This window comes from Coffea arabica, chromosome 7e (genome assembly GCF_036785885.1).
Source record: "Coffea arabica cultivar ET-39 chromosome 7e, Coffea Arabica ET-39 HiFi, whole genome shotgun sequence".
Classification (NCBI taxonomy): Eukaryota; Viridiplantae; Streptophyta; class Magnoliopsida; order Gentianales; family Rubiaceae; genus Coffea; species Coffea arabica.
In genome coordinates, this window is record NC_092323.1 from 7,759,454 (window position 1) to 7,784,898 (window position 25,445).

At 39.0% G+C, this 25,445-nt stretch overlaps 2 protein-coding genes across 4 annotated transcripts; both read left to right on the plus strand.

Annotated features, from left to right (window-relative positions):
• Positions 1–1,651: 1,651 nt before the first annotated feature.
• LOC113701987 (LEAF RUST 10 DISEASE-RESISTANCE LOCUS RECEPTOR-LIKE PROTEIN KINASE-like 2.4) lies at positions 1,652–8,522 on the plus strand. Its single transcript, XM_072060425.1, has 3 exons — positions 1,652–2,794; positions 5,349–5,378; positions 6,716–8,522. The coding sequence occupies exons 1-3, from the start codon at positions 2,038–2,040 to the stop codon at positions 7,858–7,860; spliced, it is 1,932 nt and encodes a 643-aa protein (XP_071916526.1). The 5' UTR covers positions 1,652–2,037; the 3' UTR covers positions 7,861–8,522.
• Positions 8,523–12,650: 4,128 nt separating this feature from the next.
• LOC113699448 (PR5-like receptor kinase) lies at positions 12,651–25,232 on the plus strand. Of its 3 annotated transcripts, none has more exons than XM_072058882.1 (3): positions 12,651–13,857; positions 23,721–23,750; positions 23,843–25,232. In XM_072058882.1, exons 1-3 carry the CDS (start codon positions 13,044–13,046, stop codon positions 25,039–25,041), a joined length of 2,043 nt encoding a protein of 680 aa, XP_071914983.1. In that variant the 5' UTR covers positions 12,651–13,043; the 3' UTR covers positions 25,042–25,232. The 3 variants fall into 3 exon arrangements, with proteins under 3 accessions (XP_071914983.1, XP_071914984.1, XP_071914985.1); XM_072058883.1 differs by lacking the exon at positions 12,651–13,857 and adding an exon at positions 20,593–21,672; XM_072058884.1 differs by lacking the exon at positions 12,651–13,857 and adding an exon at positions 22,275–23,270.
• Positions 25,233–25,445: the final 213 nt, after the last annotated feature.

A 25,445-nucleotide genomic window follows, 5' to 3' on the forward strand; every position in this document is an offset into this window, starting at 1 on the left:
ATGCATCCAAAGTTCAGGGATGGCTTCATTTTCCTTGTGAGAAACCAGTAACAATAATATGTCCTTCTTGTCAAGATAATTTTTGTGAATGTAATTCCGGGATCCACTTCGCTTTTTTCCTGGCTTTTTTTCCTCCGTGTAAATGATGCATCTGAAAGGTTTCCTTCCAACCCTTTCACTCGTTTATACTCACAATCTTCACTTTAATTCACATCCCAAGATCTTTCTGCCAGAATCAGCACTGTGTAACCTGTGGGGTGCCCTATCAGTGTGGAAATATTACCTTCACTTGTCCTTTCTGGGGTGAGAATCGCCCAAATTCTTGTGGGCTTCCAGGTAAGTTGCCAAGCTAACATTCCTAGGCTCACGGTTCCACCTGTTTCGCACCGTATCCTCTTCCCTGTGGATACCACCACGAGCACTCTCATTGTTGCCAGAGATGATCTTTGGAGTGATAACTGTCCTCAATTTCTCCATAACACCACCTTCAATTCCAACTTCTTCAATTATCCTAAGAACGTCTATAACTTAACTCTGTCCTAAAATTGCACCACTCCTCCGAACCTAGCAGAGCAGCCACCAAATCAGTTTGCTTGCTTGGTGAGGATGGTCATCCCGGCTCGGTTTTACCGAGACGGTCTTCCCGCCTACAGATGTTTGCGGTGGTCTTATTGGGGCGGCCTTCATCTATTATGGTGAGAAATTTTCCTCATTTGAGCAAGCTATGGAGAAAAGGGACTTGGTCTTCTCTATACAAAGGTGTACCCACACGGCATCCTTCCTACATTCATGACTTTTCGCGTGTGGACTAAATGAGAGTTCATAGCATAACAATAATGCTATTTGGTAGCATAACAATAATGAGAGTTCATAGCATATCATTTCAAAATCGACTAATTTGCTGTGCCCCAAAATTTGAAGTTCAAAGAAGAATGAAGTCTAACAATAAGTCTCGTCATCAATCTCACCCTTTATCTACTGCAGTTATTAGTGGTCTTGACAAAAAAAAGGAATATGTTAAGCAAGAATTCATTGGATTTTCGAAATCCATCAAGAATTAAAGCAGCTCGCCAACCAACAAAGTAACTGGTGCTCCTAGGCTTGGCTTTGGCACGGAGTAGTTAGTACTTAGTAATGCACCCTCTGAAAATGCATGCATATCAGCAGCTCCTCCTAGCATTCATCATTCCACAGTCCTGCATCAATATTACAGCATTGATATATGCCGTACACAGATTTCTACACCAGTCAGAAACGAAATTAGTGTAGTGGGGCTAATTCTTTGGGTGAATTTTTACTAGTCAACAATCGAGCATTCCTTAGCGTTTTGGAAGTGCATTTCAGCTATTATTAAACTATATTCATGGTTTGGGGAACAGCGAGACCTGACGTTCCAGAAGCTGTTTAGATAGTCGACTTGAAAAGTCTAAGAAGCCAAACATGACTGAGGAGTCTTGGGAGAAAAACGTGTTGATAGAGGCTTAGGAGCAAAACGTGTTGATAGAGGCTTAGGAGAAAAACAGGGTTAAGTCCGCTGATTTTCCGTGAGGACCATCGTGTTGGTTAATTTATTCACTTGGTTCTGTGACTTTGGCTGTAGTCAAATAGCATCATTTGGATCTAGTGGGATGCACTTAAGTGAGGCAGCTGAGAGAAAATAAGGATTTGTGCTGTGTAAACTCAACCGTGTCATTTAGTTTTGAAAGCATTTTAGTTTCTCTTTTTACATGTTTCCATGCATATATGAACTTGTTTCCATGTATATTGGGTTCTTCACTTTCCGTTGTTTCAAGTTCGGTTGCTTCACTTTCATTAGCGTAAGCTACCATACTCTGCCTCTGTCTTTGGATATGAATACTTAACCAAACAAAGACAGGCTCATCATCTTAGTCAAAAGCCCCAAAGGTCAAGTTCTTCAAGCTAAAACGGCTTCACTGAAATATCTCTCGTGATCTATTCCCACCAAATGAACTGGGAGCAACATTTCCAACTTGCAAACTCTTCCTAGTTCCTACCCTTCTTTCTCTCTGTCCAACGATGCATTCCGAGGATCGCCTTCCAACCCTTTCGTTCTTTCTGATGATCACCAGCTTCACTTTACTTCACATCCCGAAATCTTTCAGCCAGGATCAACAACAATTTGAAACCTGCAGTGAGCCGTTTCGGTGTGGAAATATTGACTTTACTTATCCATTCTGGGGTGGGGATCGCCCGGAAAGTTGTGGCTATCCAGGTTTGAATCTAAGCTGCCAAGGGAACGTCCCTCGGTTTACGGTTGGCCCCCTTGCATACCGGATTCTCTCCTCTGTAGATACCTCATCTCAAACTCTTACTGTTGCCAGAGACGATCTGTGGGATAATAATTGTCCTCAGTATTTCCTTAACACCACCTTGAATTTCAACATCTTCAGTTACCCCAACACCGTCGATAACATCATTCTGTTCTATAATTGCACTACTGCCAACATCCTTCAACAGCCAAATCAGTTTAATTGCACTGTCAATAGCACCACACCAACTGCCAATTTTTTCCAGACAAGTAGTGCAGCCAACAGCAACACACGTAGTGCTTGTACTGATAACATCAGGGTTCCCATTAATCGCGCCGCATTTCCGAGTCTCTTCAGTAATACGGCCATATTCAATACTACGGATCTTCGAGCCGCACTTACCACCGGCTTTCCTTTGCGATATGAAGCAAATAATACAGCCTGCAATAATTGCTCTAACACAGGTGGCCGGTGCGGGTATGACACTCGTTCCAACTCATTTGCCTGCCATCCCAATAGAAATGGTACGCCCTCGTCATCCAAATCTTCAGTGTCAATTAGCTTGTGTAGTGGGTCCTGTTTGTTCTTTTAATCTCATGGCCAATTGATCGGTCTTTCTCTTCATTTTGCTAGGCTGTTAGTTATAGATCTCTCCTTCTATATGGCATCAGGGGTTGTTCTCATTATTTTTCCTGAAAGCCTGGTTAGGTATTCTAGACTTGTTTGTTAGTTTGTGGTATCTTCTTGGCTTCGCTTTCTTTCTCCTGATCTCCTTTATTTTTAACTTGTTACATGGCGTGCTCATCCATCACATTTGCAGATACTTTTCCATTATTATGACATAAATCGAGAAATATGAAGTTTTATGCATATGACCATTTGTTGTAGGATTTCTATACTATGCATTCTTTTTTGGTTGTTTCTGGTTCTTTGAATGAAAATGGTTAGTCCTCGTAAACCAAATGGTCCGATCTCTTGGTTTTTAGCGGATGTTGGGTGGATGAAGTTCAAAAGATAATTTGCTCTCAGATAGGCGTTATAGCCTTTCTTCTGCGTTTGATCTGAATATTTTCCTATATTCAGATTTCATCAGGAGAAAAGCTCTGGTGTTATTCCTCAATCTCGTGCATTCTTTACATCATCATAATTCCAGGCTTCCAGCCAAAAAAAAAAAAAGAAAAGAAAAAAATAATTCTTGGTAGTTTGCTGCGTTTGATCTGATTTTTTCTAATAAAAAGTGCAATTTTGATAAAGTACAGATAAAAGGAATGTCAAAATGTGTGGGCGATTAATCTTTGAAAAAAAATCATTGGACTACAGCTGACTCTTTTTTTCCATAAATCAAAACGATAGCTCTGTTTGGATTGTAAATTATTTGAAATATTTTTACTGTAACACTTTTTGTGATGTGATGTCTGTGAGATAAAAAGGTAATTGAGAAGATAAAAAGGTGCGTTGGAAATTGTAATGATGATGTAAGCAAATAAATTTTGGCTAATAAATCTCTATCCAAACAAACCAGATATCAGTTAGCCATCATTCGTAGTAGTAATAGAATTTTCTTCGTCGTCTTCCCTCCTCCAATAAACAATTTTTTGAAATCCCCCCCACCCCCCCCAACACGAGACCATCCTCATCCATGATTTGCATTAAGAAATAGAGAGAAAGTTGTCCCCACAAAACATTCATTGCACTTCTCATGCACCACGTCGGTCAACCAATGACAGCGCCACCCTTTTACCAAAATGCCATCTCCTCCCTCCTCTCTCACTTGCATTCCCGCTCTCCAGTTCCCAAATGCCTTTCACTCTCACTCTCATTCAATCTCTCCTCGTCACACCAGTTATCTGCTTCGCCTTCTTTGCGTTGTCGTTTTGCGATGGCGTCGCCCCTACTGCCACCACTTTCATTAACTGCGATAAAACCTTCAACTGCGGCTCCATCACCAACGTCACCTTCCCCTTCACCGGGGGAGACCGCCCCGACCACTGTGGACTTCCCGAGTTTAGACTCACCTGCCAGCAGCCCAACAACGTCGCCGAGTTGACTCACAACTCCGTCACTTACCGAGTCCTCCAACTCGATCAGACCCTCAAAAGATTGACCCTTTCCCGCTCGGACCTCTACAACAACACCTGCCTATCCCATTTCACCAATTCCACCCTCAATTCGACCTTCTTCTCCATCGGCGACCTGGACGACGATGCTTTGAGTATAATCTACCGGTGCAATTCCTCGGCTATGTCTATTAAGCCCCAGAATTTATTCAGTTGTAGTATTCCCGGAGTGAACTTTACGGATGCTTATTACATAGTCGGGCCGATTCCCAGTGACCCCATTTTGAGATTCATTAATTGCAGCGTCAGTGTTACGGTGCCAATACTGAGGAGTGCTGGGGCGAGGCTCGTGAGTAATGAGATAAGTCTTTCTGAGGCTGTAATGCAGGTTTTAGCGTAAATTATAGCGACCTGTGTAAGAATAATTGTTCCGAGTGTACCCGGGTCGGTGGGCAATGCGGGTTTGATTCGGATTTGGGTCAGCCCGTCTGCGTTTGTGGGGGATAGGTTCTGTGCATTGGCACCTCCACCTCTTTCGGAAGGTAGTCAAAATGCTTCTGCAGCATTACAAGGTAGTAGTTTTGGTAAATTATTTGACTGCCTGGTTCCAAGACTCGGTTTTTGAATGTGTAGAAATTTAGAAACGGTAAGCTTATTGGCGTTAGCTGACACTTGAATTTTGGATGTCATTATTTTGATTTGTTTATTGTTGATCCTGAATGATTTATGATGCTTGAAAGCGCTTGCATTAGTTCGTACGTGTCATGAGAAAATTATGCCGATGGCTTCACTAATCAATCCCTGATTGTTGATGGTTTTATGATCATCCCATTTAGGTTTATCAATGTGGTTATCCATTTTATAGCATCTGCACATATTAGTGTGCTCTGCTACTCTGCCTGAACTTTCTTTTGTTCATATAAGACTGGTTTATCACTTCGCATCCGCCTTACATCATTATGTGGTTTTTGTCTATCATATGTCTCAGTGCTAATGCTTCTTGGTGTTTTGATTCCTGTAGGCGGTAAAAGTGGTCTCGGCACTCCAGGAGGTACTGCCTCATTCTAACTATGACAAACTCAAACTTATGCATCTGTGGTTATTGTCTCAGAGCAAAATTTGGTCTATTATGGTACTAAGGGTTGTTCTCGTGATCGTTTCCTGAAATGCCCTCATTGTCCGGCAGCAGTCCTGACTTTCCAAATGATAAAGCAGCAAAATCCACCCCACTTCCTTGGAAGTATAGAGTCCACCTAATGGCCGAACTTTTCTTGAACTCATAATCACATGATGCCAGTACTAGAACCTTTCCCGTTCTTTGTCGGCATTGAATTATGCTCGGCCAGGTGGCCGATGTGCGTATAGCATACATGCGAACTCATTTTCTTGCTAATGTTCTGATCTTCCATATGATCTGTTATGTCTTTGAAATGCAAGTTATGGGGTTTAAAATCCCCCAACCTACGCTCAAGAGTCCCTCCCCGATAGCCAACTTAGCTAAACCTTAGTTGGTTTTTGAGCACTATAATTTTTTTGAAATATATTGATAATTAAATTAAATGACAAATGAGCAGTACAGTTTAGATCACAAGTAAATATTATGCACCAAAAAGAAATGTCAACACTATGTGCAATATTAGTATGATACTAAACAATAAGTAATAAAACTTCTTTGACATTAATACATTAAAAATAATAACTTATTTGGTATAGATAAAAAAGATTACTAAATAAAATTAAATGCACATGAATAAAATTTTAAAAATACAATCAAAATAAGAATAATATTAATAGTAATGTCTCAAAAATTAAATTAATATATAAAGATACAATGAGTTGTTTTACTATCCTTTATGACTTGTTATTATTCTTTTTTTGTTTTTTCAATTATTGTAACCTTTGTCCACACTCAATAACTTAAAAGATTCGAAGACGTTCCTTTTTTTTGTCCCCTTAATTTTGCAATAACTAAAACTTAATGAAATTTTCTATAACTAAAAGGGTATCTTCAAGAAGTTGAGGGTTGTTGGGAGCAGTTCCCCAACCCCCCCCCCCCCCCCTCTCTCTCCTTCCACTCCCATTATTTAAGGCTCAGTTGGACATGATCCCTTACTAGGGTAAGTTACTTTAGTCCAACCAATAACTTCTACTAAATTAAGATTTTTAAACTCGCAGCCCGGAAGGTTGCCAAATCTGGGTGCCAGGTAAAAATACAAGTCAATCTTGTTTGATACCAAGGACCTGAAAGAATCAAGGATTTGGATAAGAATAAGTCAGAAATTGTATTTTCAGAGGGGCAATGCTGTGTGACTGAGTGTAAATCCTGTACTCCAGTCATCGAGTAATATGAAATGAATTAGAAATCCCTCATCCAAACTTCATTTGCAGGCCTCTTGACTGTCGTTGCTGTATGTGTTGCTGGGATCATATTACTTGGGGGCATATTGTACTGCTTTCTCAAAAGGTGCTCATCGTGGGAAGCAGTGATCTACTGGAAGTCGGACGAAGGGAATAACCAACAAGTCGAAGCATTCATGAGGAATTATGGATCAGTTGCTCCGAAGCTGTACAAATATTCAGAAATCAAGAAGATGACCAATTCATTTTCTAAAAAATTAGGACACGGAGGATATGGTAGCGTGTACAGAGGTAAGCTATCTGATGGCCGTCTGGTGGCAGTAAAAGTCTTAAATGATACCACTGGAAATGGAGAAGAATTCATCAATGAGGTCGCGAGTATCAGCAGAACTTCCCATGTTAATGTGGTCAATCTCTTAGGTTTCTGCTACGACAGGACTAAGAGGGCACTAATCTATGAGTTCATGCCTAATGGATCCTTGGATAAATTCATATATCAGAAGCGATCATCCGGGGATATGACTAAAGATTGTCAGTTGGAGTGGAAAACGTTATACGAAATTGCGGTTGGCACTGCCCGAGGTTTGGAGTATCTACACAAAGGTTGCAACACAAGAATTGTTCACTTTGACATAAAGCCTCAGAACATTCTGTTGGACAAAGACTTCTGTCCCAAGATCTCTGATTTTGGTCTGGCTAGATTATGTAAACAGAAACAGAGTATATTATCAACGATTGGCGCCAGAGGAACAGCCGGATACATTGCTCCAGAAGTATTTTGTCGAAATTTTGGTGGCATTTCTCACAAATCGGACGTCTACAGTTATGGGATGATGCTTCTTGAAATTGTCGGCTTGAGAAGGAAAATTGGAACTGATTCAGAACAAACAAGTGAGAGATACTTTCCAGATTGGATATATGAACATCTAGAACTTGGGAAGGACCTGGAGATTCAAGGTGTCGTGAATGAAGAGGAGGAAGATACTTCAAGAAAGATGATTTTAGTAGGACTGTGGTGCATCCAGACGAATCCAACAGATCGTCCATCAATGGGCAAGGTAGTTGAAATGCTGGAGGGTAGCCTTGAGCATTTGAAAATCCCCCCTAAGCCGTTTCCAGAGTCTCCTCCTGTGGCCAGGGAGTCCACCCAAGAATCTTGGACATCATCAATTTAAATTTCATGATGAAATTGGGCCAGATAGCAAGTTCCTCGTTAACAGTGAGCAAAATTGAGGCGGGAACTATAATGTACAATTTTGTACATGCTGATTAGCCTTAGGACTATTTCCCTCCCCCCTTTCTCCCACATCGGTCTAGTATAGAGTCGAGTGTGAGTGTTTAAGGTCTATTGAGGTCCCTTCCAGTCAGCAATTGTCTGGAAGTTGGACTTTAGTGGGTCCCTCTTAGATAACTTCCTTAATCCTATGCTAGAAAGAAGCAAGAGGCAGGGCGAGGGTTAATAGCTGGCTTAAGTCGAGTGTTTCTCTTCCCCTTTTCTCCCACATCGGTCTAGTATAGAGTCTAGTGTGAGTGTTTAAGATCTATTGAGATCCCTTCCAGCAATTGCCTGGAGTTTGGACTTTAGTGGGTCTCCCTTAGATAACTTCCTTAACCCTGTGTTAAAAAGATTAGCCTTAGGACTAAAAGTTGCCATTTTGCTTGAGCCAATTTTCAACTGCAGTTTCACTTGTAGCTGCTTTTCATGTCTATACTGGAAAGTCAATGAGTTGCCTGCTCTACTAATCACCACATAATTTTGATTGCTACTCTTGCAGTCAAATCGGATATGCCCTGGTAATTACGTGCTACTATTATAAGCTTTCTGGCTTTAGATTCCTGACTTGTTCAAAACTACTACTAATTAATTACAATCCAGATCCAAAAGATAATATGCACTTACATAGACTGAACTTCTTCTGTGGAAGATTCAGCGACGCGGACCTTGCACTGACGATTGCTTCTTGTAACCCCACAATTCCTATACCCCGGTGTCCTCCTGTCTTAAAATTTGCGCGTCTTTTTTCTTCAACAATAGTTTTGAAAGGGAGACTTGCAACCAATGATGGAGCCAAGGGGGGCAGAGAGGGGCCATGGCCCCCCTAAGTTTTGAAAATTTTAATTCATAATATGTAAATATGTGTGTAAAATAAAATTGGCCCTCCCTAAATTTTTATAATTTTAGTTTATATTATGAGAGTTGATATATATATATATATATATATATATATATATATATATATATATATATATATATGAATTAGTCATCTTTGAATGGAACGGCTTGCAAGCTTTAATTTGCCATGAATGTCCATATGCCTATTACATTCATTGTTTGGCTCATAGGTTTCAACTTGCTAATGTTGCAGCTTTTAGAGAAGTGGCTTCTGTTCACCAATTCTTCTCCAATTTAGTTTTCATTATCAACATTGTTACTGCATCTAGCAAACGTAATGATGAATTAAAGGAGGTTCAAGCAATTGAAGTTGCTACTAAGATTGCTAATGGTGAACTTGAAACTGAAAGGGGGCTTAATCAAATTGGCACTTTAAAACGAGCTGGAGATACTCGTTGGGGTTCTCATTTGGATTCTATTTCTAGTTTACTAAAAATGTTCAATGCTACTTGTGTGATTTTAAGTAACAGCAGTAGATGGAGGTTCATACTCTCAATGTGGAGATGCAAATTTTGCTTTGAATAAGTTGTTATCCTTTAAGTTTGTTTTCACTTTGCATCTTATGAAAGACATTATGGAAATTACTCATCTTCTTTGTATAGCATTACAACGTAAATCTCAAGATATTTTGAATGCAATGCATCTTGTCTCAAGCACAACAAAGCTACTGAAGAATTTTCGAGATTCGGGATGGGATGATTTCTTGGTGAAAGTTAAATTATTTTGTGAGCAACATCCAATTGATATCCCATGTATGAATGCTCAATATATTGCAAGACGTGGTAGATCTCGAAATCATCATGATGAGATTAGTGTGGAGCATTATTATCGAGTAGATATATTTCTTGCAACAATTGATTATCAATTGCAAGAGTTACATAGCAGGTTTAATGATCATAACGTGGAATTGCTTGTTTTGAGCACTACTTTAGATCCTAGAAATGGATTTATGCTGTTCAAGATTGATGATATTTGTATGCAGAGAAGTTCTATCCGAATGATTTTATGGAGCAAGAACTAGTACTTCTAAGAATAAAACTTCAACATTTTGAGCTCGACATTCCAAATCATCATGAATTGCAAGAATTATCTGGTATTAATGAGCTATGTCAAGACTTGGTGAAGACAAGAAAATCAGTGATATATCTTCTTATTGATAGATTGATTAGACTTGTTCTTACTCTTCGTGTATCAACTGCAACTACAGAGCGGGTATTTTCAATTATGAAAATAATTAAGACAAAGCTCCAAAACAAGATGGAAGATAATTTCTTGAATGATTTGTCTAACTGTATATATAGAAAAGGAAGTTGCTGAAAATTTTAGTAGTGATTCAATCATAGATGAATTTAGTTATATGAAAGAGCGTAGAGCTCAATTTACTTCAAAGAAAAGATGTTGAAATTTCAAAGTATGTTAACATAACTTTTATCTTTTTTCAATTGAAAATAGTTATATTTATATTACATGCCCCAAAAAAAAAATCCTGACTCCGTCACTGCTTGCAACCAAATTTTGGAAGAGCTCCGGCCATACTCTATGAAGCAATAAATAAAGCTAAAGCAGCTAAGGTGGCAACAGAGCAAGTTGAGAAGAGTGAACCTGGTGGGGTTTGGTTTATACGCGATGGCCATTCACCAGATAGATATTCACTTGTTGCAATCCCATGGGAGAAGTCGCAGAGAATATGATGAGTCCATTTAACCAAAACTTACTAATAGAATTATGGATTACTTGGGATACAAATATTAGCAAAGCATGCCTTGGTGGTAATATGGAGACTGCACCGGATTCGTCCATTCTAGAGCATAAGTCTGCCAAGCCATATCCTTTCTTCTGCCTGCATGACTTTTTACGTGTAGACTGATTTAATTAATCTGCCCTCATGACGAGTCCATTGATTTGCTGGTGGATTGAAGCACAAAAATGACATCGACAAAGACTTCAATATCCCGTATGCTTGACAAGTCTCCTCATCAATCCCATCCTTTATTTTCAGTATTTGTTAATGTCGTGGACCAAAAGGAATTAGCAAGCACCGCATAACCTACTTCTGTGATTTCTAAAATTCCCAAGATTTAGAAAGTAGTTTGGCCGAAAGCTGAGTAGGTCTCCTAGCTAGGCCTGGCTTTGGCACCAGGCAGTACTGCACCATCTGAAAATGCAACCGTATCAGCAGCTCCTCCTGACCCTCTGCTCCGGTCTTTCTCATGTAGGCATAATCTTCCTCGTAGCATTATTTCATAGTCCTGTATCCATGCATGCATACGATCACCGGTACGAAACTTGCAGTCAATCTTTCGACTATGGCACGATTCCTTCTTCATTTTACTACAAAATACACACCACGCTAAATCCATTTCTGACACCACTAACCCACGCCAAAACCCCCCATCTCCCCTCATATCATACATATGTATTTTAGTGTGTTTGTATGTGTAAAAATAAAGTATTTCAAAAGAGCTTAAAAAGTGAACGTGTGTTTGTATCTGTAAGTGTTTTAGTGTGTGAAAATATGTCTATCTATGTGAAAATGCGTTTATGTGTGTGAAATTTTTTTTTGGTATGTGAAAATATATTTGAGAGAGTTTATCTATCAAAATCTATTAATTAATATATTGGATCATATTTGGGTCTTGGATCATATTTGGGTCATGGATTTAAGATGACCCAATATGACCCAACCCAAAATTAATCCAATCTAAAGTTGGACGGGTTGTATATAACCCATTTAAATGAAAATCCAATATTAACCCGCCCAATTGTCAGGTATAATTAAAACTATTGGATGGCACACGTCCATGTCCAAAATATCTTTAAATAAAAAAAAAAGAAGTAGAAAAAGAGCCACAAATTGAAACCCAATAACAATTACTATCGAGAATGTTTGTAATTACAATCGTGAGCAGTTCTAGTTCAAGCTCGACTTGAGTTTGGTCAACATCAAACTTGAGTCGAGTTTGTATTGACTAAATCGAACTCGAGTTCGAACTCTAATTCAAAAATATTAAACTCGTTAAATTCCAAACCTGTTCGAACGCGATTATATATATATATATTTTTTTTATTTTAATAGTAAACTTACATACATATTCCTAATATTTTATTATTTATTAAGAAAAATTATTATTTTATTTATTTTTTAAAAATAAAATAATTACTTTTTTAAGTTCGAACTCGACCTGAATTTGAGTCGAACTCGAGGTCAAGCTTGACATTTTGAGTTCGCCAAATTCGAGATCAAGTTTGAACATCATAAAATTATGTCGAGATTCGGTTGAATTAGTCCAAATCTCGACTCGCTTCGGCTCGTTTAAACTCCTAATTGTAAACCTTTAATAACCTTTAATTTTTGTGATAAGAAAGCTTAGAGGCCATTCGCACTTTAGAGTTTTTGTTGAAAGTTTTTTAGAATATTTTTAGGATACATTTTAGACCATATATTTATTTTACAATTATCACATCCTTATGGTACTTTAAAAAAATATATATGAGGTTTTTAATTCAAGATTCGCTACCTATAATCCCTTTCTCCAATCATAACTGTACCTTACTCGCTAGTGATACAGTCACAAAGCAATAACACATGGTTTTATCGAACCATAACATGAAACTCCTTTGACTGGCGCTAAACTGCCTTTGAATCTAATCTCAGCAATTTCGATGAGGCATGGAAATTATTCACGTCAGATTGTACAAGAAATTCTAGCCTGTTGGAAAATTTCCTAAGCTTTTGAGGAATATAAAGGAGACGAACACACACTCTGTTGATTATCCAAAGGTATTCTTTTGTCATAAACCGGGTAGTGATACTTTTACTTTCCCCATGTCCAACGATATTCAGACTGCTATGCGAGAATAATAACCGGAACAAGATCATTTTCCTACTCCTTCAATTTGCTGACAGTCCAAAGGTTGTAAAACACATGCTTGAAAATTTTCTTCCCCTTAATAATTGGACTCTGCCGCTTGATGCCTGAATCCATCCAGAACTCTTTTAAGTCTATATTAATGGTGGAAGGAGGCCTCACAAATAACAAGTCAACAACTTGTCCTAGTCTAATTCCTGTTCAGTGGGGTAATTCTTAAATTTTGGCCGCCAAAGTTCGTTCGATATTTATTGTCCAATTATCAGCTCCTCTTTACATTCCCTTCCTCACTCTTACGCTCTACTCTTGCTCTACTATGAAGAGCCAGTTCCTCCCGGAGACACCCTTTCCATCTGTGTACAACATCTTACTACTGACTCTCTTCATTCAATTCCCTTCCATTTTAGGAAACAACACCGCATGGTACACCAGCTGCACCAATTTGTTCAGTTGCGGGGGAATCAGCGGCGTTGATTACCCTTTCTGGGGTGGCAACAGGCCTCAAGAATGCGGCCATCCTGGACTAGAGCTCATGTGTGAGGATAGCACTCCAACCATCGAGATTATGAACGTGAAATATCGGGTTCTTCAAGTCAATCCCAGTTCTCAAATCCTCAGAATCACCAGAAATGAATTTGCAATCAAGGATATCTGTCCAGAGAAATTGGTGAACACCACCCTCGATGCCAATCTTTTCGAGTATGCTTCGGGATACGTCAATCTTACTATCCAATACGGCTGCCCCTCTCTGAATATTCCTGTCCCGGCTCAAATAGCCTGTAATATCAACGGAATCACTTACCAGAACGTTTATGTCGTTCCGGGGGCTCAAGGGCCTGGAACTTGTCGGGCGAGCATATTTTTTCCAATTCATAGCACAGCTTTTGGAGGAATTACTGTAGAGTTGTCAATTCTGGGGCAAGTAATGGCTAGCGGATTTGAAGTGCGATGGAAAGTGGATAGTATGCAATGCAATGAGTGCAGGAATTCGAATGGCAGCTGCGGCTATGACCTCAAATCCAATCAATTTACTTGCCTATGTCCCGGAAATCAGGCCTCTGGTCACTATGGATGCACAAGTACCTCAACTGATGAAATAAGTAGCCCGCACGAGTCCATGGTTGTTTCAGGTACGCATTGGTTTAGATGTTAATTATGACTACGAATCAAAAAGTAAATTAAATGCCATGATCAGTCATCTTAACTAGAAGATAGTTTTAACAGTTTCGGATTTAAAAGGTTACAGTTATCAAACAAAGAAAGTCTAAACTGGACTCGTATGCGCAAGGACGTCGGTTCTGTTTTTCTAGGTTTCTTTTAGTCTTAATCTGATGTTGATCATATTTCTACAGAGGAACCAGAATCATTGCTGAATTTAATTCTATCGTATCTCTCCCCGTCTATTGATGCTTCGTGTTGGTTCCCTATACATGTCACTAGATTTTGAAAAGTTGACAGTAGTATGTGTTTTGATTTGTCTGTTTGTGTTTTGATTTGTCTGTTTGTGTACTAAAATAGACGATGGTATTTCTTTTTTCTTTTTCTTTTTCTGAAGAGTTGGGGTTTAGTTGGTAGGTAGGAGTTTGGGCTGCTTTAGCCGTGGCGAAATAAATTCGAGTTTTAAGGTCATCGCTTTCATGGCGTACGAGCAGTCCATTCATAACCAAAAACTAGCTTTGCCTTCCTATGAGTAGCTCCCGACAGGACACCAAGAAATGGTTGATGACACTTCACAGGAATGGAATGCCATAAGTTGCTAGGTTGCGCTGAAACCATCTCGAGCCTTAGTATTTTTAAAAGTTCAACTTTTAGCCAAAATGGTTTTTTTTTTTAGTGTAAATTTATGAATCAAAATGGAACTCTATATTCAACCGAACTATTTGTTGCCCTTTTGGCTTATGATTATAAAAATAAAAAAAAAAGTATTCAAGTAGCTAATGGTCTTGCTTTAGTTGCTCTGGATTTTACAAAATCCGGTTATAAAAACTTATTATGATCAGAATTAGCAAATGTTACTCTCTGGATCATTATAAATTTTAATTTTTTTGTCATTAAAAAAATTTATAATCAAAATATAAAAGTAACTGAAAATATTATTATCAAAACTGGTTATTCAAAATTAGAATCCATAATTAGTTAAAATAATCAACCGAAAACAGGTCTAACGTGCGTTGGATGCTAAATGAATGCATTAAAACTAGACTTGGCAATTATGCCTAAAACCCAACAACCCACCCAACCCACCCACTAATTTGAGAGGTTGGGTTGGGTAAGTTGGGTGTTTGGTCAATTTTGGGTTGGGTAATAAAAACCTATATATATTTTGGACGGTTTGGGTATTTGTGTTGGGCACCTATTACCCAACTTAAATTAAAAAAATAAATAAATAAATTACAAGGGATGGGATATGGGATACAGAAACATTTCATTGTTCATGAAACAACATGAGACATGTGCCAAAGCAGGACCTCCATGTATGGATACTTAACAAAATTATATGAGCTACTTAACTATAATACTTACTTGCATGCGTCGACGTTTTATTATTTTCCTATATTCGGAGCATTCCACTCCTTTTACTTCCATAATATTTTTCACCACTTCTTCTTTTGTCATGCAATCAAATATAAGTCCATTTGGATTGTTATTTTTTTGAAAATTTTATAAAAAAAATATACTGTAACAATTTAATATATATAATAACAGAATAATTAAAAAATGCATTCAATAAAATATAAAAAAAATTGAGAAAAAATAACAATCCGAGAAAGTTTGCAGGCACCTTATCATATGTGTGTCTTTCCCACTTCTTGTTGTACTAGTACGACATTTCCATTCTCAGTTCTGGTAGACCAGCACAGAGTTGGATATTAAAGAGATCTTAATTGATCAAGACAACTACCCTTGCATTCATAACACGATTCCTTCTTCATTTTACTGCAAAATACACACTACGCTAAATCCATTTCTGACACCACTAACCCACGCCAAAATCTCCCATCTCCTCCCACAGCATACATGTGTATTTTAGTGTGTTTGCATGCGTAAAAATAAAGTATTTCAAAAGAGCTTAAAAAGTGAGTGTGCGTTTGTATCTGTGAGTGTTTTAGTGTGTGAAAATATGTCTATCTATGTGAAAATGCGTTTGTGTGTGAACAATTTTTTTTTTGTATATGAAAATATATTTGAGAGAGGTTATGTATCAAAATCTATTAATTAATATATTGGGTCATATTTGGGTCATGGGTTTGAGATGACCCAATATGACCCAACCCAAAATTAACCCAATCTAAAGTTAGGCGGGTTGGGTGTAACCCACTTAAATAAAAACTCAATATTAACCCGCCCAACCCGCCCAATTGTCAAGTATAATTAAAACTATTGGATGGCACACGTCCATTTTCAAAATATCTTTAAATTAAAAAAAGAAGAAGAAGAAGAAGAAGAGCCATAAATTGAAGCCCAATAACAATTACTATGGAGAATGTGTTAAAAAAAAAAATCCAAAACCGCACAAATACACACTCTGTATAAATCTTCGACAACTGACCATTGGGCCTTGGCCCAATATAACCTGAAAGGTTGAAAATTTTGCATCTCATGAATAAGTTGGGGTGTGTGGCATTCGGAAAGACGCCATACGTGCATTTGCTGGAGTTGGGGATACACGCGTCATAGCAAACTCACCAAGTTTGGAAGCTGGGACCTCTTTCTCAATTGAATGCTCGGAAAAATCTAGGGGAGTCTTATTCATCTCGACTAGATTGGGGAAGCTACCTCATATATATTTATTTAATCCAATTATTAACTTTAGAAACTTTTTAGGATATAACATTTGAAAATTCAGCTGCAATGGACTAGAAGAGAGGCTAATAATGATCAGGTTTGTTTGGATAGATGTTTATTTGCAAAAATTTATTTGCTTACATCATCATTACAATTTTTAACACGCCTTTTTATCTTTTCAATTACCTTTTTTATCTCACATACATCACATCACAAAAAATGCTATAGTAAAAATATCTCAAATAATTTACAATCCAAACAGAGCAGATGAATATGGGTTTATGCAAAAAGAAGTATTTGAAAGGGAGCTTGAATTTAATTTTTCCCTTCTGTTGTCCCTGCATGACACAACATGTTTGAAGGAATGAAAAGCAGCTATTTTTAATATTAAAAAAAATGAAATGAAAAACCGATAGAATTGCACTCTGCCTCCTCTTGTAAACTTTTTTTCTCGCAAAAAATCAATCTATTACTCTTATCATCTCACGCACCAAAACGTTTTTTTCTCCTCACACTCGCTAACCAATAGTAACAATAGTTTAAGAACGATAAGCATTCCCGTAAACTCGGAGAGAGGTCACTGATATAATCAGAAATCTTTTCTATATAATTTCTTATTTAGAGCTATATCACCTTGTTCTCCCGTCCGCTACAGGGTTGAATTCAGATGGTTGTGACGCATTACCAAAATGTCAAAATGTTCAACATCAATTTCTTTCTTTGCACTCATTTTCTTCAATAGCTACACTGTTCTGTCAACTAATAATGGCATTACTTGATCACCCCCAAAGAACTCCATCATCTTCTCTTAAATTGCCTCCCCTCCCAACAACTCCATCAGTGGCTAACGATTTCCTTTGCAAAATAAATTTGTTCTCTTCATGATATCTTCTCCTCCAAAATAAATGAAATCCCATAGCCCTTTACAGTCGTTCCCCACTGTTCTCTGTTTTCTCGCCTGTGTACTTCTTCAACTTCATCCTGTTTCAAGTAATCCGGCGGAATTTTATGAGACCTGTGGGAATGAATTCAGCTGCGGCAGCATCACCGGAATAGGATATCCTTTCCGGGGATACGAAGATCCCGCATAATGTGGCTATCCCGGGCTAGAGCTAAGTTGCGATCAGAGCAGTAATGTTACAAGACTCAATATCAAGGAAACTGATTTTGATAGGTCTGTGGTGCATCCAGCAGATCGACCATCAATGAGCAAGGTAGTAGAAATGCTGGAGGGTAGGGTTGAGCATTTGAAAATCCCTCCTCGATCGTTTCTAGATTCTCCTCCCACCGCTAGTGAGTCCACCCAAGAATCCTGTACGTCATCAGTTTCAGGATGAATTGGCGAGACGGAACTTAGAAGCGTTCCTGGTTAACAGTCTGCAGCATGAGGCACCATTTTTTATTTTTTCCCGGAAATAATAATTGATTATATTAGCTTCTGTAAGAACTATACACTTAATGAGCAAAGGCTCAAGTTGAGCTATACAAGTGACTGCGACACTGAAGATTTAGCCATTCCTCATCAAAAAATATACTTAGCGCATAAAGACTAAGATTACTTATACTATTCCTAATTTCCTCCCTAGCCAATACAAATGAGCATTCTACAAACATTGAGTTTAGATCTTGAATGTCCTCTAGATGAGAATAAAGTCGAATATCAGTAGCCTTTTTGGCTTCTATCAGCTTCAAAAGCTGTCGTTGTGTGATTGCTACTTGAATTCTCTTCCATTGTTGTTCCCTTGCCTTTATCATTGCTAGTTTGATGGCAGCTGCATTATCCATTAGATTGTTCCCTGTGCTATATTTCTTTACTGCCCACTTTTCTAGTAGTTGATCATTTTCCTTCATTGCAACGAAGCTTATTCCCATCTGTCTATCTTTTCCTTGATTTTCAATAGCTAGGCAGATGGTTATAGGAATTTCTCTATTTCTGCTTTCTGCCTGCTCCACTACAGCTTCTGTTGTTTCTGGGATGCTCATCTTGTCCTTTCTGTCATTGATTCTCTGAATTTCCAACCACTCTTCTTGAGCTTTGTGTATGATCTTAATTGCTTATCTTCGGCTTTTCTGAAACACACTCTCGTTCCTAGCCTTCAAAATCTGCCACAAAATATTTACAGTGAGTGCAATGTGTTCAAGTCCTTCAGGTCTTTTCCTGGCCTTTGTTAAAGCATACTACCATCTTTTAAAGTTTCCTCTTTGGTTCTCAATTCCATCCCATTTCAATGGAGTTATATACCATGCTTCTTCTGTATTCCTGCAATAAAAGAGTAGGTGTTCCACAGTTTCCACCTCTTCACCACAGTTCTCGCATATTGGTGATCCTTTCTTGGTTCTGCTAAAAACCACTTCGTTAACAAGTAATGCCTTATTCAGGCACTTCCAGATGAAAATCTTCAGCTTGTGTTTCACTTTAAGCTTCCCCAAGTATTTCCATAGGTGTTGCTTCTCTAGGCTGGTTTCTCCTCTGATCTGTCCTTTCTGCTTCTGGTTGTCTCCCTTCTCGTTGAATTTCTTGTATGCTGAGGCCACTGTGTACTAGCCATTTCCACTATGTAACCAGAAGTGACCATTCTCTCTATTAGCCAAGCTAATTGGTATCCTCATTATCTTTTCGGCCTCCTCTTCCTTGAATAGTTTGAAAACCAAGGCCCTCTTCCATCTGTAGTTTTGGATCAGGTTTGCCACGTTTTGAGATTGACAGTTTTGAGGCCTAGTTGATACAGGCTTTCCTTGTGGGATCTCTGGTATCCAGTCGTCATCCCAAATTCTTGTACTTCTTCCATTTCCTATTTTCCTTTTTAGTCCTCTTTTAACATCCTCCCTTACTGCTGTTATGCTTTGTCATATCCATGATGCATTTTGGTGGTGCACCTTGCAGTTGAAGATTGTCTCTTTTGGGAAGTTCTTTGTTTTAAAACTTTGCTTGCTAGGGAGTTGGGCCTTGTTAACAGCCTCCAGACTTGTTTCCCTAATAATGCTTTGTTAAAATTCAGCAAATCCTTGAATCCTAAGATGAGGCACCATAAATTACAAATAATTTCTTTACTTGCTTAGCCTAATAGCCTTTGATAAGGTCTGGACCAAGCACACCAGATGTTTCCTGTTTTAATTCCATTTTTTGGGTTTTTGTACAGCAATAATATAAAACTCTAATATTTTCTTAAGCTGTAACATATGTATAGTAAAAAAAATAATAATTAAACATGCATAAAATTTCTAGGAATAAATAATTATATTTAGAAAAAATTCACCTATAAAGTGCTACATTGTTGACAAAAAATTTACTACTTATTAACGTGCATTCAATTGAGTCGTTCAACATATGCTTTGCTTTGCACATCTGTTTCATCGATAGCAGAAACACTAATGTGTCAGTGAATCATCCTTAATCTCACCGCCTGCTCAATTAATCACCGGATACTATTCTAGTCAAACCGACATGCCATGATAATTTTCTAATCGATCATGCTATTAGCGTTAGGCTCTTCTCATTATGTGCAATTAGAGCCCAAACATATACATGCAAAACATTGGGGACCTTACTTCTATTGCATGCCCGTAATAGAACAAGCCTTATTATCATCATCATGACCCAAGGGCTATATATTACGGCTTTGATATATGCCGTACACAGACTTCTACACCAGTTAGAAACGAAATTAGTGTAGTGGGGCTAATTCTTTGGGTGAATTTTTACTAGTCAACAATCGAGCATTCCTTAGCGTTTTGGAAGTGCATTTCAGCTATTATTAAACTGTATTCATGGTTTGGGGAACAGCGAGACCTGACGTTCCAAAAGCAGTTTAGATAGTCGACTTGAAAAGTCTGAGGAGCCAAACATGACTAAGTAGTCTTAGGAGAAAAACGTGTTGATAGGCTTAGGAGAAAAACAGGGTTAAGTCCGCTGATTTTGCATGAGGACCATCGTGTTGGTTAACTTATTCACTTGGTTCTGTAGTCAAATAGCATCATTTGGATCTAGTGGGATGCACTTAAGTGAGGCAGCTTAGAGAATATAAGAATTTGTGCTGTGTAAACTGAACCGTGTCATTTAGTTTTGAAAGCATTTTAGTTTCTCTTTTTACATGTTTCCATGCATATATGAACTTGTTTCCATGTATATTGGGTCCTTCACTTTCCGTTGTTTCAAGTTCGGTTGCTTCACTTTCATTAGCGTAAGCTACCATACTCTGCCTCTGTCTTTGGATATGAATACTTAACCAAACAAAGACAGGCTCATCATCTTAGTCAAAAGCCCCAAAGGTCAAGTTCTTCAAGCAAAAACGGCTTCACTGAAATATCTCTCGTGATCTATTCCCACCAAATGAACTGGGAGCAACATTTCCAACTTGCAAACTCTTCCTAGTTCCTACCCTTCTTTTCTCTCTGTCCAACGATGCATTCCGAGGATCGCCTTCCAACCCTTTCGTTCTTTCTGATGATCACAAGCTTCACTTTACTTCACATCCCGAAATCTTTCAGCCAGAATCAACAACAATTTGAAACCTGCAGTGAGCCGTTTCGGTGTGGAAATATTGAATTTTCTTATCCATTCTGGGGTGGGGATCGCCCGCAAAGTTGTGGCTATCCAGGTTTCAATCTAAGCTGCCAAGGGAACGTCCCTCGGTTTACAGTTGGCCCCGTTGCATACCGGATCCTCTCCTCTGTAGATACCTCATCTCAAACTCTTACCGTTGCCAGAGACGATCTGTGGGCTGATAATTGTCCTCAGTATCTCCATAACACCACCTTGAATTTCAACATCTTCAGTTACCCCAGCCAGGTCGATAACATCACTCTGTTCTATAATTGCACCCAGCTTCCTACCAACCTCCTTCAACTGCAATATCAGTTTAATTGCACCGTCAATGGTACCACACCAACTGCCAATTTTTTCCAGACAAGTAGTGCAGCCTTTTGGACTTCTTGTACTGATAACATCAGGGTTCCCATTAATCGCGCCGCATTTCCGAGTCTCTTCAGTAATACGGCCATATTCAATACTACGGATCTTCGAACCGCACTTACCACCGGCTTTCCTTTGCGATATGAAGCAAATAATACAGCCTGCAATAATTGCTCTAACACGGGTGGCCATTGCGGATATAACACTCGTTCGAACTCATTTGCCTGCTATCCCAAAAGTAGAAATGGTACGCCCTCGTCATCCAAATCTTTAGTGTCAATCAGCTTGTGTAGTGGTCCTGTTTGTTCTTTTAATCTCATGGCCAATTGATCGGTCTTTCTCTTCATTTTGCTAGGCATCAGACTAGGCTGTTAGTTATAGATCTGTCCTTTTATATGGCATCAGGGGTTGTTCTCATTTCCTGAGAGCTTGGTTAGGTATTCTAGACTTGTTAGTTAGTTTGTGGTATCTTCTTGGCTTCGCTTTCTTTCTCCTGATCTCCTTTATTTTTAACTTGTTACATGGCGTACTCATCCATCACATTTGCAGATACTTTTCCATTATTTTGACATAAATCGAGAAATATGAAGTTTTATGCAGATGACCATTTGTTGTAGGATTTCTATGCTATGCATTCTTTTTTTGGTTGTTTCTGGTTCTTGGAATAATAATGGTTAGTCGTCGTAAACGAAATGGTCCGATCTTGGTTTTTAGCAGAAAAAACCAAAAAAAAATAGTTCTTGGTAGTTTGCTGCGTTTGATCTGATTTTTCTAATAAAAGAGGAGTGCAACCTTTGATAAAATATAGTAAAAGGAATGTCAAACTGTGTGGGCGATTAATCTTTGAAAACAATCATTGGACTACAGCTGACTCTTTTTTTCGACAAAAAAATCAAAACGATATCAGTTAGCTATCATTCGTAGTAGTAGAATTTTCTTCGTCGTCTTCCCTCCTCCAATAAACAATTTTTTGACCCGACAAGACCATTCTCATCCATGATTTGCATTAAGAAATAGAGAGAAAGTTGTCCTTTTCTCTTCCCCACAGAACATTTTATCGTCTTCCCGCCTTCTTTACGTTGTCGTTTTGCGATGGCGTCGCCCCCACTGCCACCACTTTCATTAACTGCGATAAAAAACCTTCAACTGCGGCTCCATCACCAACGTCACCTTCCCCTTCACCGGGGGAGACCGCCCCCACCGCTGTGGACTCCCCGAGTTCAGACTCACCTGCCAGCAGCCCAACAACGTCGCCGAGTTGACTCACAACTCCGTCAGCTACCGAGTCCTCCAACTCGATCAGACCCTCAAAAGATTGATCCTTTCCCGCTCGGACCTCTACAACAACACCTGCCTATCCCATTTCACCAATTCCACCCTCAATTCGACCTTCTTCTCCTTCGGCGACCTGGACGACGATGCTTTGAGTATAATCTACCGGTGCAATTCCTCGGCTATGTCTATTAAGCCCCAGAATTTATTCAGTTGTAGTATTCCCTGAGTGAACTTTACGGATGCTTATTACATAGTCGGGCCGATTCCCAGTGACCCCATTTTGAGATTCATTAATTGCAGCGTCAGTGTTACGGTGCCAATACTGAGGAGTGCTGGGGCGAGGCTCGTGAGTAATGAGATAAGTCTTTCTGAGGCTGTAATGCAGGGTTTTAGCGTAAATTATAGCGACCCGTATGAGAATAATTGCTCCGAGTGTACCCGGGTCGGTGGGCAATGCGGGTTTGATTCGGATTTGGGTCAGCCCGTCTGCGTTTGTGGGGGATAGGTTCTGTGCATTGGCACCTCCACCTCTTTCGGAAGGTAGTCAATATGCTTCTGCAGCATTACAAGGTAGTAGTTTTGGTAAATTATTTGACTGCCTGGTTCCAAGACTCGGTTTTTGAATGTGTAGAAATTTAGAAACGGTAAGCTTATTGGCGTTAGCTGACACTTGAATTTTGGATGTTATTATTTTGATTTGTTTATTGTTGATCTTGAATGATTTATGATGCTTGAAAGCGCTTGCATTAGTTCGTACGTGTCATGAGAAAATTATGCCGATGGCTTCACTAATCAATCCCTGATTGTTGATGGTTTTATGATCATCCCATTTAGGTTTATCATGTGGTTATCCATTTTATAGCATCTGCACATATCAGTGCTCTGCTACTGTGCCTGAACTTTCTTTTGTTCATATGTCCCCTATAAGACTGGTTTATCACTTAGCACCCATCATCATTATGTGGTTTTGTCTATCATATGTCTCAGTGCTAATGTTTCTTGGTGTTTTGATTCTTGTAGGCAGTAAAAGTGGTCCCGGCACTCCCGTAGGTACTGCCTCATTCTAACTATAACAAACTCAAGTTATGTATCTGTGGTTATTGTCTCAGAGCAAAATCTTAGCATTCTTGTTGTGTTCTCAGTTCTTGCTATGGTAGGTGCAGTCCTTGCTGGTTTGGGTCTTGGTTGGTTGATTTTCTGGTGTAGGCAACGGAGGAGACGGCTTGCTGCTGCTGCTGGTGTAGGAATATTGTGCTGCTTTCTCAAAAGGTGCTCATCGTGGGAAGCAGTGATCTACTGGAAGTCGGACGAAGGGAATAACCAACAAGTCGAAGCTTTCATGAGGAATTATGGATCAGTTGCTCCGAAGCTGTACAAATATTCAGAAATCAAGAAGATGACCAATTCATTTGCTAAAAAATTAGGACTTGGAGGATATGGTAGCGTGTACAGAGGTAAGCTATCTGATGGCCGCCTGGTGGCAGTAAAAGTCTTAAATGATAACAATGGAAATGGAGAAGAATTCATCAATGAGGTTGCGAGTATCAGCAGAACTTCCCATGTTAATGTGGTCAATCTCTTAGGTTTCTGCTACGACAGGACGAAGAGGGCACTAATCTATGAGTTCATGCCTAATGGATCCTTGGATAAATTCATATATCAGAAGCGATCATCATCCGGGGATATGACTAAAGATTGTCAGTTGGAGTGGAAAACGTTATACGAAATTGCAGTTGGGACTGCACGAGGTTTGGAGTATCTACACAAAGGTTGCAACACAAGAATTGTTCACTTGGACATAAAGCCTCATAATATTCTCTTGGACAAAGACTTCTGTCCCAAGATATCTGATTTTGGTCTGGCTAGATTATGTAAACAGAAACAGAGTATATTATCAACGATTGGCGCCAGAGGAACAGCCGGATACATTGCTCCAGAAGTATTTTGTCGAAGCTTTGGTGGCATTTCTCACAAATCCGACGTCTACAGTTATGGGATGATGCTTCTTGAAATTGTTGGCTTGAGAAGGAAAATTGGAACTGATTCAGAACAAACAAGTGAGAGATACTTTCCAAATTGGATATATGAACATCTAGAACTTGGGAAGGACCTGGAGATTCAAGGTGTCATGAACGAAGAGGAGGAAGTTACTTCAAGAAAGATGATTTTAGTAGGACTGTGGTGCATCCAAACGAATCCAACAGATCGTCCATCAATGGGTAAGGTAGTTGAAATGCTGGAGGGTAGCCTTGAGCATTTGAAAATCCCACCTAAGCCGTTTCCAGAGTCTCCTCCTATGGCCAGGGAGTCCACCCAAGAATCTTGGACATCATCAATTTAAATTTCATGATGAAATTGGGCCAGATTGCAAGTTCCTCGTTAACAGTGAGCAAAATTGAGGCAGGAACAAGTTCTCCTCATAAGTAGTAGTAATATTTTTGTACATGCTTATTAGCCTTGGGACTAAAAGTTGCCATTTTGCTTGAGCCAATTTTCAACTGCAGTTTCACTTGTAGCTGCTTTACATGTCTATACTGGAAAGTCAATGAGTTGCCTGCTCTACTAATCACCACATAATTTTGATTGCTACTCGCAGTCAAATCGGATATGCCCTGGTAATTACGTGCTACTATTATAAGCTTTCTGGCTTTAGATTCCTGACTTGTTCAAAACTACTAATTAATTACAATCCAGATCCAAAAGATAATATGCACTTACATAGGCTGAACTTCTTTTGTGGAAGAT